We start from the raw sequence: 15,770 nt of genomic DNA, 5'->3' as shown, positions 1-15,770 counted from the left end.
ATGGTCCTGTCTCCTACCATAATAGACGAGTTCCGAATATTCTGCGGAAGGACTACTATCCTACACCATAGCCTGGCTCCATCCTGTATAAGCCTGCTCGGATCTCCACTCGAAGGACTCCTCTTAACATGTTGGTTATCCCTAGCATCTAGGGAGGCCCAACTATTGCGTGGCAGTTCACATCCCCTAGTATACAGTGTAGGGGAACATCGGCAATGGTATGGGGAATATCAAGGAGGCAGATCTCATCAAGAACGAGGCGGTCTATCCGCCAACGCTTCTAGCCATCGGTCTTCCACCAATGCGCTCAAACTGGTAGATTGTCGTTAGCGTCTCGAGATTCCCATCAATATTAATAGAAATCGCTTAGAGGGGCAGACTTAAGAGCAGGCTTGGGGAGAAGGCTTAATAAGTTGGTTATGAAGATGAATTTTGACCCGCTGGTTCATTCAGTCCGCCGTAGTTAAATATGTCGAGCACAAGTGAATAAACTAATCCTAGCTGTAACAAGTCACAGATCGATGACGCAAAGATGCCCCAGTGACTTTACTGGTTACCTTACTTCTTCTTCACTTCTCATATCTCACTTCTTCTCTTCTCGTTCTTCTGATATCTTTCGTTGTTCAAGGATAAAATATCCCCTGCATTCCCCTTACCAAAACCTTTAACGTCTACAAAATATAAAAACCACAAACCACAACTACAAACCGCAACTACAGACACGATGGCTCCCTCGAAAAATCCAGTGAAGTCCGCCTCTAAATCCTCGTCAAGCGACTTTTCCGACTCCCTTGCCTTGGTCCACATTATGAGCAATTCCAATATTCTGTTTATCATCTAAACTAACCGGATAATAGAGGGGAACCCGAGCATACCATACGACACTGACGATGATATTAAATATGAAAAGGGCCAGAAGATCACCTAACCTGACCTGCTCCGTTCTTGCTGGAGATTTGGAAGGCAAGTATAGAGGAGATAGGGTTTACGACGTTAACCTCGTTGTGGGTTTTTAACAAGTGCTATGGATCCAATATCATCCTGTCAGGTGATAATGAAAGTGAAAGCACCACTCGCACTGTTCTTCCCCAAGCTTCGCCGTGACAAGCTTGAAGCTATTACTAGAGAGCGTTATTTCGCGAGGCAAGCAGAGTTATGTAAGAGTAGTCTTAATATTAACGGTAGAACTTGCAGATGGGAACATGGGGCAGATAGGCCTTATTACTATTCTTATCCTTATTATTGTCATCCCTATTCTTATAGCTATGTTCATAATATCCTAATCATACGTTCATGTGGATGGATGGATGTATCTTTTTGCCATCCAACTAGCACGGCCACCGCAGCCTCGCATCACCAGACTTCTGTCGTCTGGCCACTTTGGCAAATCCTCATCCTTCCAGTTGCCCCGTTTAGATGTAATGTTACTCGCTACGCTGTAACAATCACATCAGTGATGTAATTTCCCCGTTAATTCGGTAATAATGCAATTAACCTAATAGCCTAGGATACGACAAGGGGGAATGGGAACGGGGATGGGACTGGAAGGCCGTTTGCCTTCACACTCAAAGTTCGCCGTTATCGGCATAATGCCGCGCCGAAGGATCCAAAGCCTGGATGCTAAGAACATTGGCACTGGTCGGTTCACAGACCAAGAACGGGACTGGCTGAGTCAAGCAACGACCAAGGAGCTAACTAGCGGGAGTGCTTGCGCTTGATGAGGGTTGAGCTTGCTTCGACGTTATACACGGAGTTCGTGATCAAGGTCCAAGGTCGAAGGGAGCGAGAGCTTTCCCGTCTGCTATGTATTTGTTCGTTTGTTCTCTGGCCCGCTCGTTCGTTACTTATGTAGCTCTCCATGCCAAAGTTGGCCTTGCCAAAACGGAAAACGAGACGTCCTATCCATGTCTGTTCATAATACCGGGTGGAGGCATGTATTACCCTTACTTACATGGCGGTGGAGCAGGATGCAGAGTAACTTAGTAGACGCTGCTTGCCTTCCTCCTCCTGCCCGTCTGGGTGTGCTCACTGTCTCAGCCCTTTCCCTTTGTTCTGGTCGATCGAGTTGGATGCTTGCTCGGATGCTTCGATGGTCGATATGCGGTAACTAGATGGCGTGTCTGGGGTAAAAGGCCTCAAGGCTCAAAGACGTAGGATGATCGTCATCTCCATCCATCAGCCTCGAGTGTTACCTGAAAGGAGGCCTTTGCCCTTCGTATCCTGCCTGGAGGTCGTGTCTGTCTCTTTTTTTCCGCCCTCCCTCCTGCTTGCTGGTCCTGCGCCTCCTGTCCCTGTACTCCGTACCATTGTATCTCTCAGTTCCCGTCCGCTTCGCGCAGGAGACGCCAAGCAGGAGCCGACAGACCTGCCTGACGCTTGCAGTATGGATGTGCATCTGCGATCTCCACCCAGGCTGTCCTTTGCCTGTAATTTTTCCCTTCTTTACAGACCGTGACGGAGCAGTAACAGCCGAGGGCAGAGTGGTAGCATGTCGTTTCCGTGGGCCTTGGACACTGCGAGCCAACCAGCGCCGCCAGCCACTTACCACCATGTAACCGCGATGGATTGTGATGTAACGGACGTCATCGTATCCAGGCAAAACTCAAGCTCGCGGGCACGTCCAGCAGGCAGAGCAGAGCACCAGAGCCAAAAGAAAAAAAACCTGGAGCCCGGGGAAGTGGGGAGCGAGAGAGAGTCTGTCGCGCTGTGCAAGAGTATATATTTAAGATTAATGGGAGGCGGGAGAGGCGTTTCTTTTTGCTTTATAAAAGCCTCTTGGTCGTCCGGCCTTGCGCTATTTCTAGCTTGTCTTTGTTGTTGTTGCTGTTGTTGATGTTGTTGATGACCCGAGCGGGTGTAACTATTTAAAGCAGACCAGGTACGCCCGATAGTCGAACAGCTTGTAGCTCTTCATTGCACTGCTTTTCCCTCCATCTCCTCCTTTTCTCCAGGCAAGGCTGTTGAAGCTATAGTTTCGTGTCCTAGCGAAGCCTGCCTTTACAATAATGGCCGAACCCGAGCGTGGCAACGAGCCTGCCACCAACACGCAGCAGCCGACCTCGACGCAGGAGACAGCTGCACCACAGCCAGAGACGCAGCAGGTCTCGCCCCAGACTCAGACAGCTCATGTCGAGCCGAAGCTGAGCAATGGAAGCTCTGACATTGAAGACGAAGAGCGCGCAGAGAGAGATCGCATCGACCTCCAGCACAACATATCCGCAAAGTGCGTAGATACCATGCATATAATAAATATACTTACACCTCCAAGCTGGAACAACACCGAATTAAGAGAAGGCACATACTGATCAAGCTGTGGGAATACAGAGTGCAGAACCCGCTGGCCGGCATCCCCAAGAGACAGCTTCTCCGTGACGTGGACGAGTTTGCGACCAAGTACGGGATCGAAGATGCGCTGCCGCTGCTGCGAAAGGGCGCCCTCATAGCAAAGGATCCCGCCAACTTCGAGACCGTCGAGGGCCTGACCGACGACGAGCGAGACTCTATCCGCCGGGAGGTCACTCACAAGTGGCGCCAGCCATGGTCGATGTACTTTACCATCATCCTCTGCTCTATCGGAGCTGCTGTCCAGTGAGTAGTTAGACCGACCTAGCTGGCCCGGCCTTGTTCTATGTGCATGACGTCCTAACATTCCACGATAAAGAGGATGGGATCAGACTGGTTCCAACGGCGCCAACCTCTCATTCCCTAAAGCTCTAGGTATCGATGATTCTCCGGGAGCTCCCAATGCTGAGGTGAACTCCTGGCTTGTTGGTCTCGTCAACTCGTATGTTAACCGAAAACCTTAGCTACCTTAAATCGCTTGTGTAGCTGTTGTACCTGCATGCTAACATGATTTCTCAGTGGCCCATACATTGGCTCCGCTCTATTGTAAGCAGAAGACCGAACTCAGACGAAATACCCCGTTATTTTTTTTTTTTTTTTTTGGGCTGCTTGTTCCTCAAGTGCACTGTCTGACTGATTAAAAATAGTGGCTGCTGGCTTTCCGACCCCCTGAACCAGTATCTCGGTCGTCGAGGTACCATCTTCGTCTCCGCGGTATTCTGTGTCCTGACCCCCATCGGCTCTGCTGTAGCTCAAACATGGGAACAACTGCTCGCAACTCGTCTCCTCCTGGGTGTGGGAATGGGTACAAAGGCCTCCACTGTTCCCATCTTCTGTGCTGAAAATACGCCTGCTATAGTCCGCGGTGGCCTCGTCATGAGCTGGCAGCTGTACGTTCCCCTTTCGGCCCCTTCCCTATGTTTGCATCTGACTAACTTCTTTACTAGATGGACTGCGTTCGGTATCTTCCTCGGATTCACTGCTAACCTGGTTGTGAAGGATGTTGGAACAATCGCATGGCGCTTGCAAGTTGGCTCTGCTTTTATCCCAGCTGTCCCTCTCGTGGCAATGGTGTACCTCTGTCCCGAGTCGCCGCGTTGGTATATTAAGAAGGGCAAGATCTCCAAGGCTTTCCACTCTCTCAAGCGGTTAAGAAATCACCAGATTCAGGCTGCTAGAGACCTCTACCTGATCTACTCCCAGATCCAGATCGAGGCCGAGCTTGCTGGAGACAGCAACTACGTCACCCGTTTCTTCCAGCTATTCACCATTCCCCGAGTTCGACGTGCAACTCTGGCTTCCTTTGTCGTCATGATTGCTCAGCAGATGTGCGGAAGTACGTATCATGCATGCATACACACCTCTTTTCCTTATGTATGAATATTTGATATGCTGACATGTAGACGTTAACCAGTCAACATCATGGCCTTCTACTCGTCAACTATCTTCAAACAAGCCGGCGCCAGTGAGTCTGAGGCTCTCATTGCCTCATTCGGTTTCGGTCTTGTCAACTTCGTCTTTGCGTTCCCCGCCATTTGGACCATCGATACCTGGGGTCGACGAGCTTTGTTGATCTTCACCTTCCCACAGATGACATGGACTCTCCTGGCAGCCGGTTTCTGCTTCTACATTCCCGAGGAAAACAGGGCCCACCTCGGTCTCGTCGCCTTCTTCGTCTTCCTCTTCGCTGCCTTCTACTCTCCTGGCGAGGGGCCAGTGCCGTTCACATACTCTGCTGAAGTGTTCCCCTTGTCCCATCGTGGTAAGTTATACATGTCTTTCTCCATAGAATATAGAGCAATAATTACTAACCAAATTAATTAACCAGAGGTCGGTATGTCATGGGCTGTGGCAACCTGTCTTTTCTGGGCAGCAGTGCTCTCCGTCTCGTTCCCCCGTATTCTTCAAGCCATGACCCCAACTGGTGCCTTTGGCTTCTACGCGTAAGTCATTTCCTCTTCCCCATGTCCAAATGAAGAAAAAAAGAAAGAAAGAAAGAAGCCTAACTCGTTTGAAACAAAAACAGTGGCCTGAACGTCCTTGCCCTGATAATGATTTATCTCTGGGTTCCTGAAACAAAGCAACGTACCCTTGAGGAACTCGACTATATCTTTGCTGTCCCCACAACCACTCACATGCACTACCAAGTCTTCAAGGTCCTGCCTCACTTCTTCCGTCGACACATCCTCCGCCAGAAGCACGCTGAGCTCGAACCCTTGTACAAGTTCGATGAACTTCACCGAGACGATGACAGTGATGACGCCCGCCCTAGTGTCCAGGCTGACCATGGGGCGACAGCAGAGAAGATGTGAGAAGAGTTTCTTACTGCATCTTATCTCATTTTAGCACCATTTTCGTCACCTTGTCTTGTTTAGATAATACAGATAAAGGGTGTCATGTTTTACTAGTTAAGGATAATGCCTCTCTTTTTTGCCTGTTTTAATTCTGCTCTTGTTGCTGGCCACTGAAACAGCTTGGTCTCCTTTGCTTTCATGCTATCTCGCTGCCCAGTAGGTAGACTACTGGGCAGTATCTGGTTGGTATAAGTTACGGGTAGTAGCCAGTAGCAGCAGGTAGAAGCAGCTCTAATGATACGCCGGTGTCTCTCGTTATTTCTATCTATGCTATACTCCGCACTAGGTCACTCCTACTATTACTCGTGCCATTAACACAGCTACGTATTACTTTTTATTGCCGTCATCGCCATCCATCACAAGATAGATACCAATCCATAATAATCATCAGCTAGCATCAAATCCAATCGTCCAAAGTCAGTCAGCCCGCCCAAGTGTACATCACGTGGCCTCCTCTTCCTGCCAATCCAACTTTGTCCCTTTTTGGCTTTTCTTTTGTTGTGGTCAGAAATAACGACCATCGTCGCCAACTCCATCTTCAACTTCTGTCTCTCCCTCCTCTTCGTCTTCCTTCGCCTCGCCCTCGCTCATCCTGCCTCTCTGTCTCGATACCAGGCCGACGTCCCGTCCATCGACCCTCGTCTCTCCGTCTGCGCTAGCCCCGACACTCTACCGTACGAGGTCTTACTCCCCATTCTCCGCCCAACGCCATCTGCAGCTCTCGCCCCTCGATCAGGACGCAGCTCTAGAGGCACTGTGGGTTCCCGCTTTTTGTCCCGTATAACTCCCATCGGCGGTGGAGCTGTCTTTTCCACCAGATAGGCGGCCATCAGCAAACCAGTAGTCCAGAACAAAAGAACAAAAGCGAACGCGGACAACTCGCAGACCGGGGGGGAGGTGACCTGTAATTCGGTCTTCTGCACTTGCGCGCGCATACCCCCGAGCCATCCTGTCCCTTTTAATCCTCTGCGAAAGAACCGGTGGCGGTCATCGATCTTCTTCTTCGCCGGACCAAGGTCTCCTTGACCGCTCAGAGCTTTGGCCGTTGTTGGATCCTGTTTCCTTTCTGCTGCTCGTCCTTTTTGTTTTTTCTTTATTTACCTTCTTCTCTTTGGCCCTTCTCTACCTATCTTCCTGTCTCCTTGCCTTAACGACCACGGCCGCACATTTAGATGATTTGGATGTCTGGGTTTACCATAATACTGCAATAACTGGCTTTATTCTATTTAATATCCAGTGAGTTGGCTTGTTTAGTAAGGAGAGAAGTGGCCGCTATTTATCTTAATGGTCTCTGTCACTAACATTGACTGCCTTTAGCCACGACCCATTCCGCTCCTTTTTCTAATAACGTACACACATCCGACCAACTTATACGGCTTCTCTCTCGGCTTCTACTTCTCCCTCTCTCCCTTTCTATTTTTTTAGTTGCCTTCAGGCTCCTTGCGGTATCTTCTGTCGGCACCTGCATAACCAATCCCTGGCTGTTATCATCTAGGGTGGGAGGGACTTTTTTAGATTATATCAATCATGCCTTGTTTTAAGGGTCTTGCAGTCAGCATCCATACGCCTAATGGGCCACTTGCCGAATACTCAGTTCAGCGCCATTCCCGTGCCTCTCGAATTGCCTGCTACATCCCGGTACCGCCTCCGAAGCTTCCCAACTCGGCCACGGGGAAGCCAGAACAGTCGACATTCGCCATATCAATCACCCTCCTCACACCAGGTCTGACAGTCCCTTATTCCACGCCAAAAGCCACGCCAGATAACCCCTATCCGAGGCCCAAGATTGTGGGAGGCCTCCCGGACCAACCTACTGCTGTGTCCTCCATAGGCCCATATCAACCCATGACAGCCTCCCCGCGAGAAACAGTTGCGGCATATATCTATTTTGATGGCAGACAGAAAGAAGAAGTGGCCACCTTACTAAGAAGGGGTGAAGAGACTTGGGTCAATTCGAGGTGGGTAGGCGTTCCGCAGTCCGAAGGCGGTGGGCTTGCCGAACGAGAATTCTTGTTTCGTGAAGTCGGCCTAGAACGATGGCTTAATGGATTAGATCTCGAGGGCAAGGATGCTGCAGAGAAAATTGAACGAAGGCGTCAAAAAATGGAGAAAAGGAGGCGAAAACGAGAGCTTCAACAACGCAATGAAAACGCTGCTAATGCGGCTGCGGACGAAGGCATGGATCTGGATGACAAGAAGCCAAAGCTTCTGCGGGAGAAGGGTGTTCTTCGTTATGGAGCAAATGATCAGTCGCCCGTGGAGCAGCTATCTGACGATGCGGAATTGCTATCCACAGATTCGGACTTTGATGACGACCCTATCCCAGAAACGGCCGGTCAGATTAAAGTAGCCTTGTTCCGAGTCTTGGCTTCCGGCGAGATCAAGCGTGGGGAGTATTCTCCTCAATTTGATGCCCATGATGATGATGAGGATCTGCATGGTGGTCCTGGCGGTGGTCAAGAGTCGAATGGAAACGGCAGCACGGCAGATATAGACCATACCACTAGCTTTGCGAAGCCAAAGTCGCTAGACCCCAAGTCCATCAGTACTCAGACGGTCACCGGAATCGATCCGACCGATAAGCCCTATGCCGTCTTTACATTCATGTATAGGGGTGAACGTAAGTTGTTTCACCACTTTGCACTGTTTACCCTTCTTTTGATTTTGGAGTAGATGAATCACTCATGCTAACATCAACCCCTTTTTCCTGCCTTATGATTTGCTACAGGCCAATTGCAGAAAATGGGGATATTAAAGGATCCCAAGTCTCAAGACAAGGAGTCTCTTAAGTCAGCTCGTCGAAAGTCTACACAGCCTGATTTTGCGAATATCAAACCACTGAAGCCGGGTGGCACTACCGGCTTTGTCGGCTTTAGAGATCGTGAAAAGGAGCAGAAGACCGGTAAAAGAAAGGGCTCCAATGGAAATGAACTCGACAGTGACGACGATGAAGATGACGAAGGTGTTTCTGTTTCCATTGTTGGTAAGGCTGAGGATGAAGAGGAGAAAGAGGCCAACTCTCTCCTATCTCCCGATGATGCCAAGCGGCAGGGTGAGCTCGCAGAAGGTGTTCGGCAGATAAAGGTATGTGTATCATGGACACCATTATTACTTAACTTCACCATGGCATGATGGGACGCTAACATAGCATTGCAACTCCTTTTTAGCTCAAACGACAACACTCTGCCGAACCCTTGTCCGCGGCAGCCGGTCTCGCAGATCCCGCGAAGGCTTCAAAATCAAGCACTCCCGGATCAAGGCTTTCCCCGCCAGTAACAGCCAGGCACGACTCCACACCACCTCACAGTAGTCTGCCCAAGGAGACAAGTATGAATTTACTCGACAATGATGCCTATGTTGGTAGCCCGCTCAAAAAACAAAGGGCAAGCATATCGGCAACTGACGAGAATGTTCATCGTCAGGGGCAAGTGGCTGGCTTATCATCTAAGATTCACGAGATCATGGACACTTCTGCTACTGCTACCTCGGCAACAGCTGGTGAAACCCAAAGCAGCCAGAGTAGCATAACCAACCACAATACAAGCACCACCACTGCTAATAATGATAGTCTGTGTGGGAGCTTACTCTCGGAGGGTATAATGGAGTCTGATATAAAGTCACCCGGCTTAGAGGAGGAGTTGTAGCGAACGGGCCCTCCCTTTGATTAATGTTCCAGGGGTTCAACAAAAACAAAGAGAATTCATGCAGCTCCCTTTTACCGTTCCTTCTCACCTTACACTCCGTACTTACCTAACTACAGCTTCAATTTCTATTAATATTCTAACCATCTCTTGCATGACTGTCGAGAGAAACTAGTCTGATCGACAACCTCCCCCCCTTTTTTTTGATTCCTGTCCCATCAGACAGCAACGCGGAATCCACTGCGCCATCATTCTGACTCCAAATACACCGTGGGTAAATGGACAAACGGGGAAAAGAGCAAATTAAAATCTGTTGGCTTTCTTGCGATTTGGTGCTGTCCACTCTTCCTTTGGTCCCTATGCATGTATCTCTTTTGTGGTCTCTTGGCTCCCATCGGTCAGTTGCAGAGCAGGTGTTGGCATCCAGGATCATGATCCCAATTGCTCCGTACATCGCAAAGAAACAAGAGTTCTGCCTCCTATTCTTGAATCAGGAAGTTATAAATATATGGATCGTCGCTCCGTAATTCTGTCCATTTTTTTGTGTCTTTTCTTGAGCTCTTCAGGCATTTCTATTCAGAACTCCTGTACGGAGTACTTACTGTGTGTCTGCTGCAGCCAGGTTAACTCACGTCAGCCCTTATACTTCAACCAATTTTTTTGGGCTGGAGTCACAATGGCCGACTCCGTCTCTCCTCCCCTTTACGCCGTCCCTTACATAGTGGTAGACTAGCTGCCGCTGCCGCTGCTGGTAGTGGTGGCTGTCTGCTAGGGGACGGAGTACTCTGTGCATAACGTACACCTGTTGGTGGTGGCCTTTGTCTTCCCTTACGACCAGCAAGGGGTCCCACCATGTCTCTCAGGCATCTACTCTACGAAACTGACGACCTTGATAGGCTTTGACTCTCGGTTATATTATGTTCGGACTATAGGAACAGGGGAAGTGGAAACATCCCCTGCCAAACGCAAAAGCCCGCAAGAATCCCTGCCGAGAGCCACGCTTAGCAGAGCTGCGATATAGCTGTCCTTGCAGAGCGACGAACGACCACCAAGCGACGAGCGAACCACCCCCTCCATCAGCTCTTGCATCTGCATCGTCGATCAAGATAATCGGTCATGGAAATAATGATAACATTAGTAACAGTCATATTAATGGTGATTTTGGTCGATCTCGAGAAAGATTCCCTTTTCTTATTCGGCAGGACTTTTCACATCACATCTCCCTAGCCCACCCACCAGCAGCCGGTGGTCATCATGTTAGGAGGGAGTCATCTGGCTATTATTGGGCGGCAAGTTACCTCGAGAGCAAGCCACCAACGAAAGAGACGGAGAAGAAAAGACGATTTTTCTTTTCTTTTCTTTTTTTCCCAAATATTTCCCGTCGGCCTCCTTTTTCCCTTTTCTCCCCTTTTCTTCTTCCTACCAATCATCATCCAAGCGGCCAGAAAATTGCCCCAGAAGCCACCCAGCGCCCGCCCGCCAGCCAGAGTCAAGAAAGGCCGGACGAGCAAGCCGAAGCCCAGGTCGAAAGTCACATGTCTTTGCCGGAGCCGTGGTTCAGAGACTCGCATGCTTTTTTGCTAGAGAAAAAGCCTCGTACGTACTCCGTATATAATGGGAGCTTGACGTCGCTAGTGTCAGGGTGGCCAGTCTACCGTACTCCGTTCGTACCTCGAGACAGAAGGATAGGATAGAAATCACTGATGAATGCTTGAGCGGCAAAGGATTGACCGCAAAAGGGAAACGGAGGGAAGCAAAACGGCCAACTCTGCTGCTCTGCGAACTCCCCTCGCTTGTTGCGCGGCCAGGCTTGCATGGTTCGATATCAACTCATATCTCGATACTGGAGAGATGAGTCTAGAAAGGCCTTCGTGGGCTGCAGCGTTAAGTTATCAAAATATGCAACAAGCCCATCTCCGTACTAATCACTCGATCACAGCTAAAATACGCACGCTCGATTTCAGTACGAGAGGGGAAGCAGCACGCTAGTTAAGTAGGTAGGTGGCCAGCCAGGTGACGACAACCAACTGCTTGCTCCATCATGGCCGATATCAGTGTCTACCCCATCATCCTGCTTTTTACGTGCATACAACAGCCCGGCCTAGATACACTGACTTGCATACATATACTCCGTATGCTCTCAAATCTTTATGTCCCTCCTTGTACTCCGTACGCCGTCCTCCATAGTAGCAGACGTGGAGAACCCAGGCACCAGGTCGCCCCTACAACAGCCAATTAAGGAAGTCAGGGAAGACTCAGGTAGATGAACAAACCCTATTATTGAGGCTTCCACCATACCAGTCAGAGTCCACAGTCGAGTCTTTTCTTCTTTGCGATTAGTCCAGAAAAGCAGGGAGATCCACCGGCCCACCCCTTAGTGACACTAGGGTGCTTGCTCAAGGGTTCCTGAATCAGATGTTACCAAGGCCCGTTTTCGCCCTCCAGGTACGGAGTAGTTCATGCATAAGGCAGGCAGAGGTGGTGGCTGCCACGCATATATATATAACAAAAAAAAAAAAAGAAAAAGGGGAAGGCGAACAACGCAACAGTTACTCCGTACAGTAACAGCCCATTCCCCCGGGGTACGGGGCACGCTTTGTCCTATCCAAGTCCTGCCATAAAAATTGGCCAGGAGAAAACGCAGCAGCAGCAGGGAAGAAGGGGAACCAAAACATTAAGGAAAAAACAAAACCGTTGTCGATGAAGCACGCTACAAGCCCCGTCGCTTACGAGGTTGATCAAGGATCTGGCATGGACTCCATCCATGGATGGGGATATCAACGGGGTCATGTTGAACCTTGAATCGACCCAAGGAACGGCGATGCGTTTAATTTCCCAAGCGGCAAAGACATGGACGTTTGGTCTTCCCCCTTCTGACTGCGAGCTATGCCTATTTCCTACGTCCGTTTTACTTTTTTCGAGTTGAAATCGCCTCCGCTCGTATACCGACCTCGCTGCACGATCAGGCATTATTATATTTTGCTTCGGCCTATCTACCTCCAAACAGTCGGGATTCCACTCCAACCCAAGTAAGCGGGTCTCCAGGCGATCGATGCCGACTTATTTCTTATAAACATTACCATCTCTCGCTTTCTCGCTCTTGTCCCCTTTTTTTTACTTTAAGCCTCCTCGTTTGTACTCTTCGTTTCTCGATCGTGGTGTGGTTGCTCAAAATTCTATTTCTGGCACTAGAACTCAGAGCTCTGGGGGGGAAAGGCCATCGGCATTTTAGAGGGCATATATTTTATACATATATATATCCCAGGAGCCCACTCGCTTTCCAGAGACCGGAAAGAGTGGCCAGCTAGGATCTCAACAAGTCTGCCCAAGCCTTCAGCTCACTCCCTTGATTGCTCCTCTGGTTGCCCCTTGAGCTTTGAACCGTCACAATGAGAAATCCGCCTCCAGAGGTCATTAAAACATGGCCGAAGCCCAACTACGTCAACCCAGAGTACGCTGGGCCGGAGCTGGCCATTATAGGAGTGATCTTCACGACACTATCAATTATCGTCATGTCACTGCGGATGTACGTTCGCCTTCATTTGCGAAAAGCTGCATCATGGGATGATTGGCTTATGGTGGCTGCTATTGTATGTTCCTCTTCTTCTCTCAATCCATGTCCAGTAGCTGGACATTTGGCTAATATATCCACTATAGCCGTTTTTAATGGGCATCTCAGCATCAGCAATTGTCAGTACTAGATATGGATGGGGTAAGTTCTTTCCATTATAGTCAATCGGGTCATCGGTCTAGAAAAATCGCTGACGGCAAGTTTTATTTGGCAGGCTTTCACATCTGGGACTTCAAGTTCAGCGAGTTCAGGGAATCAAGAATAGTAGGATACCACCACTCGACTCCAGATTCTCCTTACCTTACACCTCGTCTGGTTTTTTGCAATACTCTGACCGTATTATAGACGAGTTACATATGTCAAGTCTTGTTCATTCCGCTCATGACCCTCGTGAAGCTATCTATTCTGGCCTCCTACCTTCGTTTCTTCACTGAAAAGATATACATCCGGCTAGCATGGCTACAGGTCGGCCTGGTTCTTGCCTGGTTTGTGGCTTTCATGGTTCTCATGCTCATTGCTTGCATGTAAGATTGCGTCCCCGTTTCATCTGATATCTCAAAAGAAACGGATCCTAATTCGCTTGATATCTAGCCCACTCTCAAACTACTGGAACTCCTTCTTGCAAAAAGGTTGCATGGAAGAAGAATATAGATTGCTTCCAGGCATTTACTCCAACGCTGTGATGGACGTTATGATACTTGTCACTCCTTGCCCTGCGCTTTGGAAGCTACATCTACCAGTTCGGGACAGAATTGTACTCATTGTGATGATGTGTTTGGGTTTCATGTATGGCTCTCAAATCTCTGATCCTTTACTTTTTTTTTTCTCTCTTGGTACACGACTGACCTGGTATTCTGTACAGTTCTTGTGTAGCAGGGTGCGTCAAGTCGTGGTATATGTACCGGACTCTTGTGGGAACATACGATGTTACCTGTAAGTGAAAGGATCTCAGCTCCCAGACCCTTTAAAAAAAGCCTGTTTTCGGAAGGCTGACTTGATATTCAATTTTAGGGGAAGGATACAATGTCTGGGTGTGGACCGACCTCGAAATCAACCTTGCTGTGATCTGCACATCTATACCCGTTCTTCGGCCGTTTGCACAAAAATATTTCCCCAACCTGGGCTTCAAGAGCAGTAGCGCGGGGTCACGATACGGCAACCGATGGGGCAGCAGCAACCCTTCCAACGGACTGGGCTCTGGGGGAATCTACAAGCAGCAGACCATCCACCAGTTCGTCAGATCCCGACAGACCGAGGACGAAGACGACGGAGGCTCGACCATTGCACTGAGCCCGGCGGAGTTCCCTTCAACAAAGACCTATCCAACCTCGCCTCGGTCCTACGACAGCAGAGCCAACGACGTGCGCAACCCGTCCCGGAGTGGCTTCCGCAACGAACCCGCTTATAATGACTATCAAAAGGATCGATATAACAACTACGTTTGATGCCCTGGGGGTTCATATCTTATATAAATTCTTTTCTTTGGTTTAATTTTCTGGGAGGTATCCTTTTAAACGGCTTTGGATATGTGTTTCCTTTCGGCGTTTTGTCGTTTACTTTTCTCCTTTGTCTCCTACTCTTCTACTGCCACTATCTTCAATCAGCTTTGGCCTTTTAAAAAAACCATACATACCCCTTGGAGGGAGGTCTATTTCTGATACCCAGCTTTTTCACCCGGCCTATATACTTTACTTTTACTTTCTTTTTCTTTGACTTTTTTCCTGGCTCTCTTCTTGCTGTATAATTTTTTTAAAGTATAGCTATATAGTTGGCTGGCCACGGAACGTTTTCTCCTTTGGCCACCCTAGAGCCGAAGACAAATACCTACCTACATACATACATACATACATACACTTTTTCTTCTCCGTCCGATCAAAACCTCAATCTTCTCTCCGCATTTCCAATAACCAAGCTTCTCTTGAACGTCCCCTTCCTTCTATTGCCTGACCCATGGCTCTTCAACGATCTAGTGATCCTCTAGTCTGGATCGACTGTGAGGTTTGACCCCCGTTCCACCCAGCTTCTTCGTATAAAAGTCTATCTGGCGCAAGTCAGCTAACCAATGAGGCCGGCAACACGCAGATGACGGGTCTCGATCCGGCAAATGACCACATACTGCAGGTATGCTGCTTCATCACAGACGCGCAGCTCAACCTGCTCGAACCTGAAGGCTTTGAGGCCGTCGTCCACCAGCCGCAGGACGTCCTCGACCGCATGAATGCCTGGTGCATCGACACCCACGGCCGCTCAGGCCTGACTGCCGCAGTGCTCTCGTCCTCCACGACGGCCGAGGAGGTAGCCTGCGACCTGCTGGCCTACATCAAGCAGTATGTGCCCACGCACCGCACCGCGCTGCTGGCCGGGAACAGCGTGCACGCCGACCGGGCTTTTCTCGCCAAACCGCCGTACGCACAGGTGCTGGACTGGCTGCACTACCGCATCCTGGACGTGAGCAGCGTGAAGGAGGCCGCTCGACGATGGGCCAGCGACGAGGTGCTGCGGGATGCGCCGGCGAAGAAGGGCGTCCATCTGGCGCGGGAGGACATCCTGGAGAGCATCGAGGAGATGAAGTACTACCGCCAGAAGCTGTTCCTCTCGTAGCTAGCCTCTCTCTCTCTCTCTCTGTCCACGTCTGCCGTCGATATTACTCGTGCATTAATTAATTATCATAGCTATTTGGGGTGGCGGGAAAAAGGAGGTTGAGGTTGCGGCCAGCAGAAACAACGTGATGCCCCGCGATGCCTGACGACGTCCAGGGTTTCGACTCGTTCTCTTTCTCTCTCTCTCTTTCTTCTTCTTCTTCTTCTTCTTCTCCTGCTTCAGCTTCTTTTCTACTGCTTCACCTTCGTCATCTGCCATTTT

The 15,770-nt window shown here is 49.5% G+C and overlaps 5 protein-coding genes across 5 annotated transcripts; 4 read left to right on the top strand and 1 right to left on the bottom strand.

The window, feature by feature from the left end:
• Positions 1-3,005: 3,005 nt before the first annotated feature.
• Positions 3,006-5,654, top strand: ARB_05519 (uncharacterized protein; the record flags this gene model as incomplete). Its single annotated transcript, XM_003016076.1, has 8 exons — positions 3,006-3,223; positions 3,325-3,588; positions 3,662-3,784; positions 3,862-3,888; positions 3,990-4,678; positions 4,757-5,104; positions 5,171-5,285; positions 5,369-5,654. The coding sequence occupies 8 exons, from the start codon at positions 3,006-3,008 to the stop codon at positions 5,652-5,654; spliced, it is 2,070 nt and encodes a 689-aa protein (XP_003016122.1).
• A 1,569-nt stretch (positions 5,655-7,223) lies between these two features.
• Positions 7,224-9,340, top strand: ARB_05518 (uncharacterized protein; the record flags this gene model as incomplete). The annotated part of the gene is made up of 3 exons (XM_003016075.1): positions 7,224-8,316; positions 8,425-8,780; positions 8,864-9,340. The coding sequence occupies 3 exons, from the start codon at positions 7,224-7,226 to the stop codon at positions 9,338-9,340; spliced, it is 1,926 nt and encodes a 641-aa protein (XP_003016121.1).
• A 3,949-nt stretch (positions 9,341-13,289) lies between these two features.
• On the top strand, positions 13,290-14,353 carry ARB_05517 (uncharacterized protein; the record flags this gene model as incomplete). The annotated part of the gene is made up of 3 exons (XM_003016074.1): positions 13,290-13,432; positions 13,500-13,741; positions 13,920-14,353. The coding sequence occupies 3 exons, from the start codon at positions 13,290-13,292 to the stop codon at positions 14,351-14,353; spliced, it is 819 nt and encodes a 272-aa protein (XP_003016120.1).
• Positions 14,354-14,990: 637 nt separating this feature from the next.
• On the top strand, positions 14,991-15,509 carry ARB_05516 (uncharacterized protein; the record flags this gene model as incomplete). Its single annotated transcript, XM_003016073.1, has 1 exon — positions 14,991-15,509. The coding sequence occupies one exon, from the start codon at positions 14,991-14,993 to the stop codon at positions 15,507-15,509; it is 519 nt and encodes a 172-aa protein (XP_003016119.1).
• A 54-nt stretch (positions 15,510-15,563) lies between these two features.
• On the bottom strand, positions 15,564-15,767 carry ARB_05515 (uncharacterized protein; the record flags this gene model as incomplete). Its single annotated transcript, XM_003016072.1, has 1 exon — positions 15,564-15,767. One exon carries the CDS (start codon positions 15,765-15,767, stop codon positions 15,564-15,566), a length of 204 nt encoding a protein of 67 aa, XP_003016118.1.
• Positions 15,768-15,770: the final 3 nt, after the last annotated feature.

This window comes from Trichophyton benhamiae (genome assembly GCF_000151125.1).
Source record: "Trichophyton benhamiae CBS 112371 chromosome Unknown contig01145.0, whole genome shotgun sequence".
Taxonomy (NCBI): domain Eukaryota; kingdom Fungi; phylum Ascomycota; class Eurotiomycetes; order Onygenales; family Arthrodermataceae; genus Trichophyton; species Trichophyton benhamiae.
Note: the sequence above shows the minus strand (reverse complement) of the source record. Positions and strands in the feature narration are given on the sequence as shown.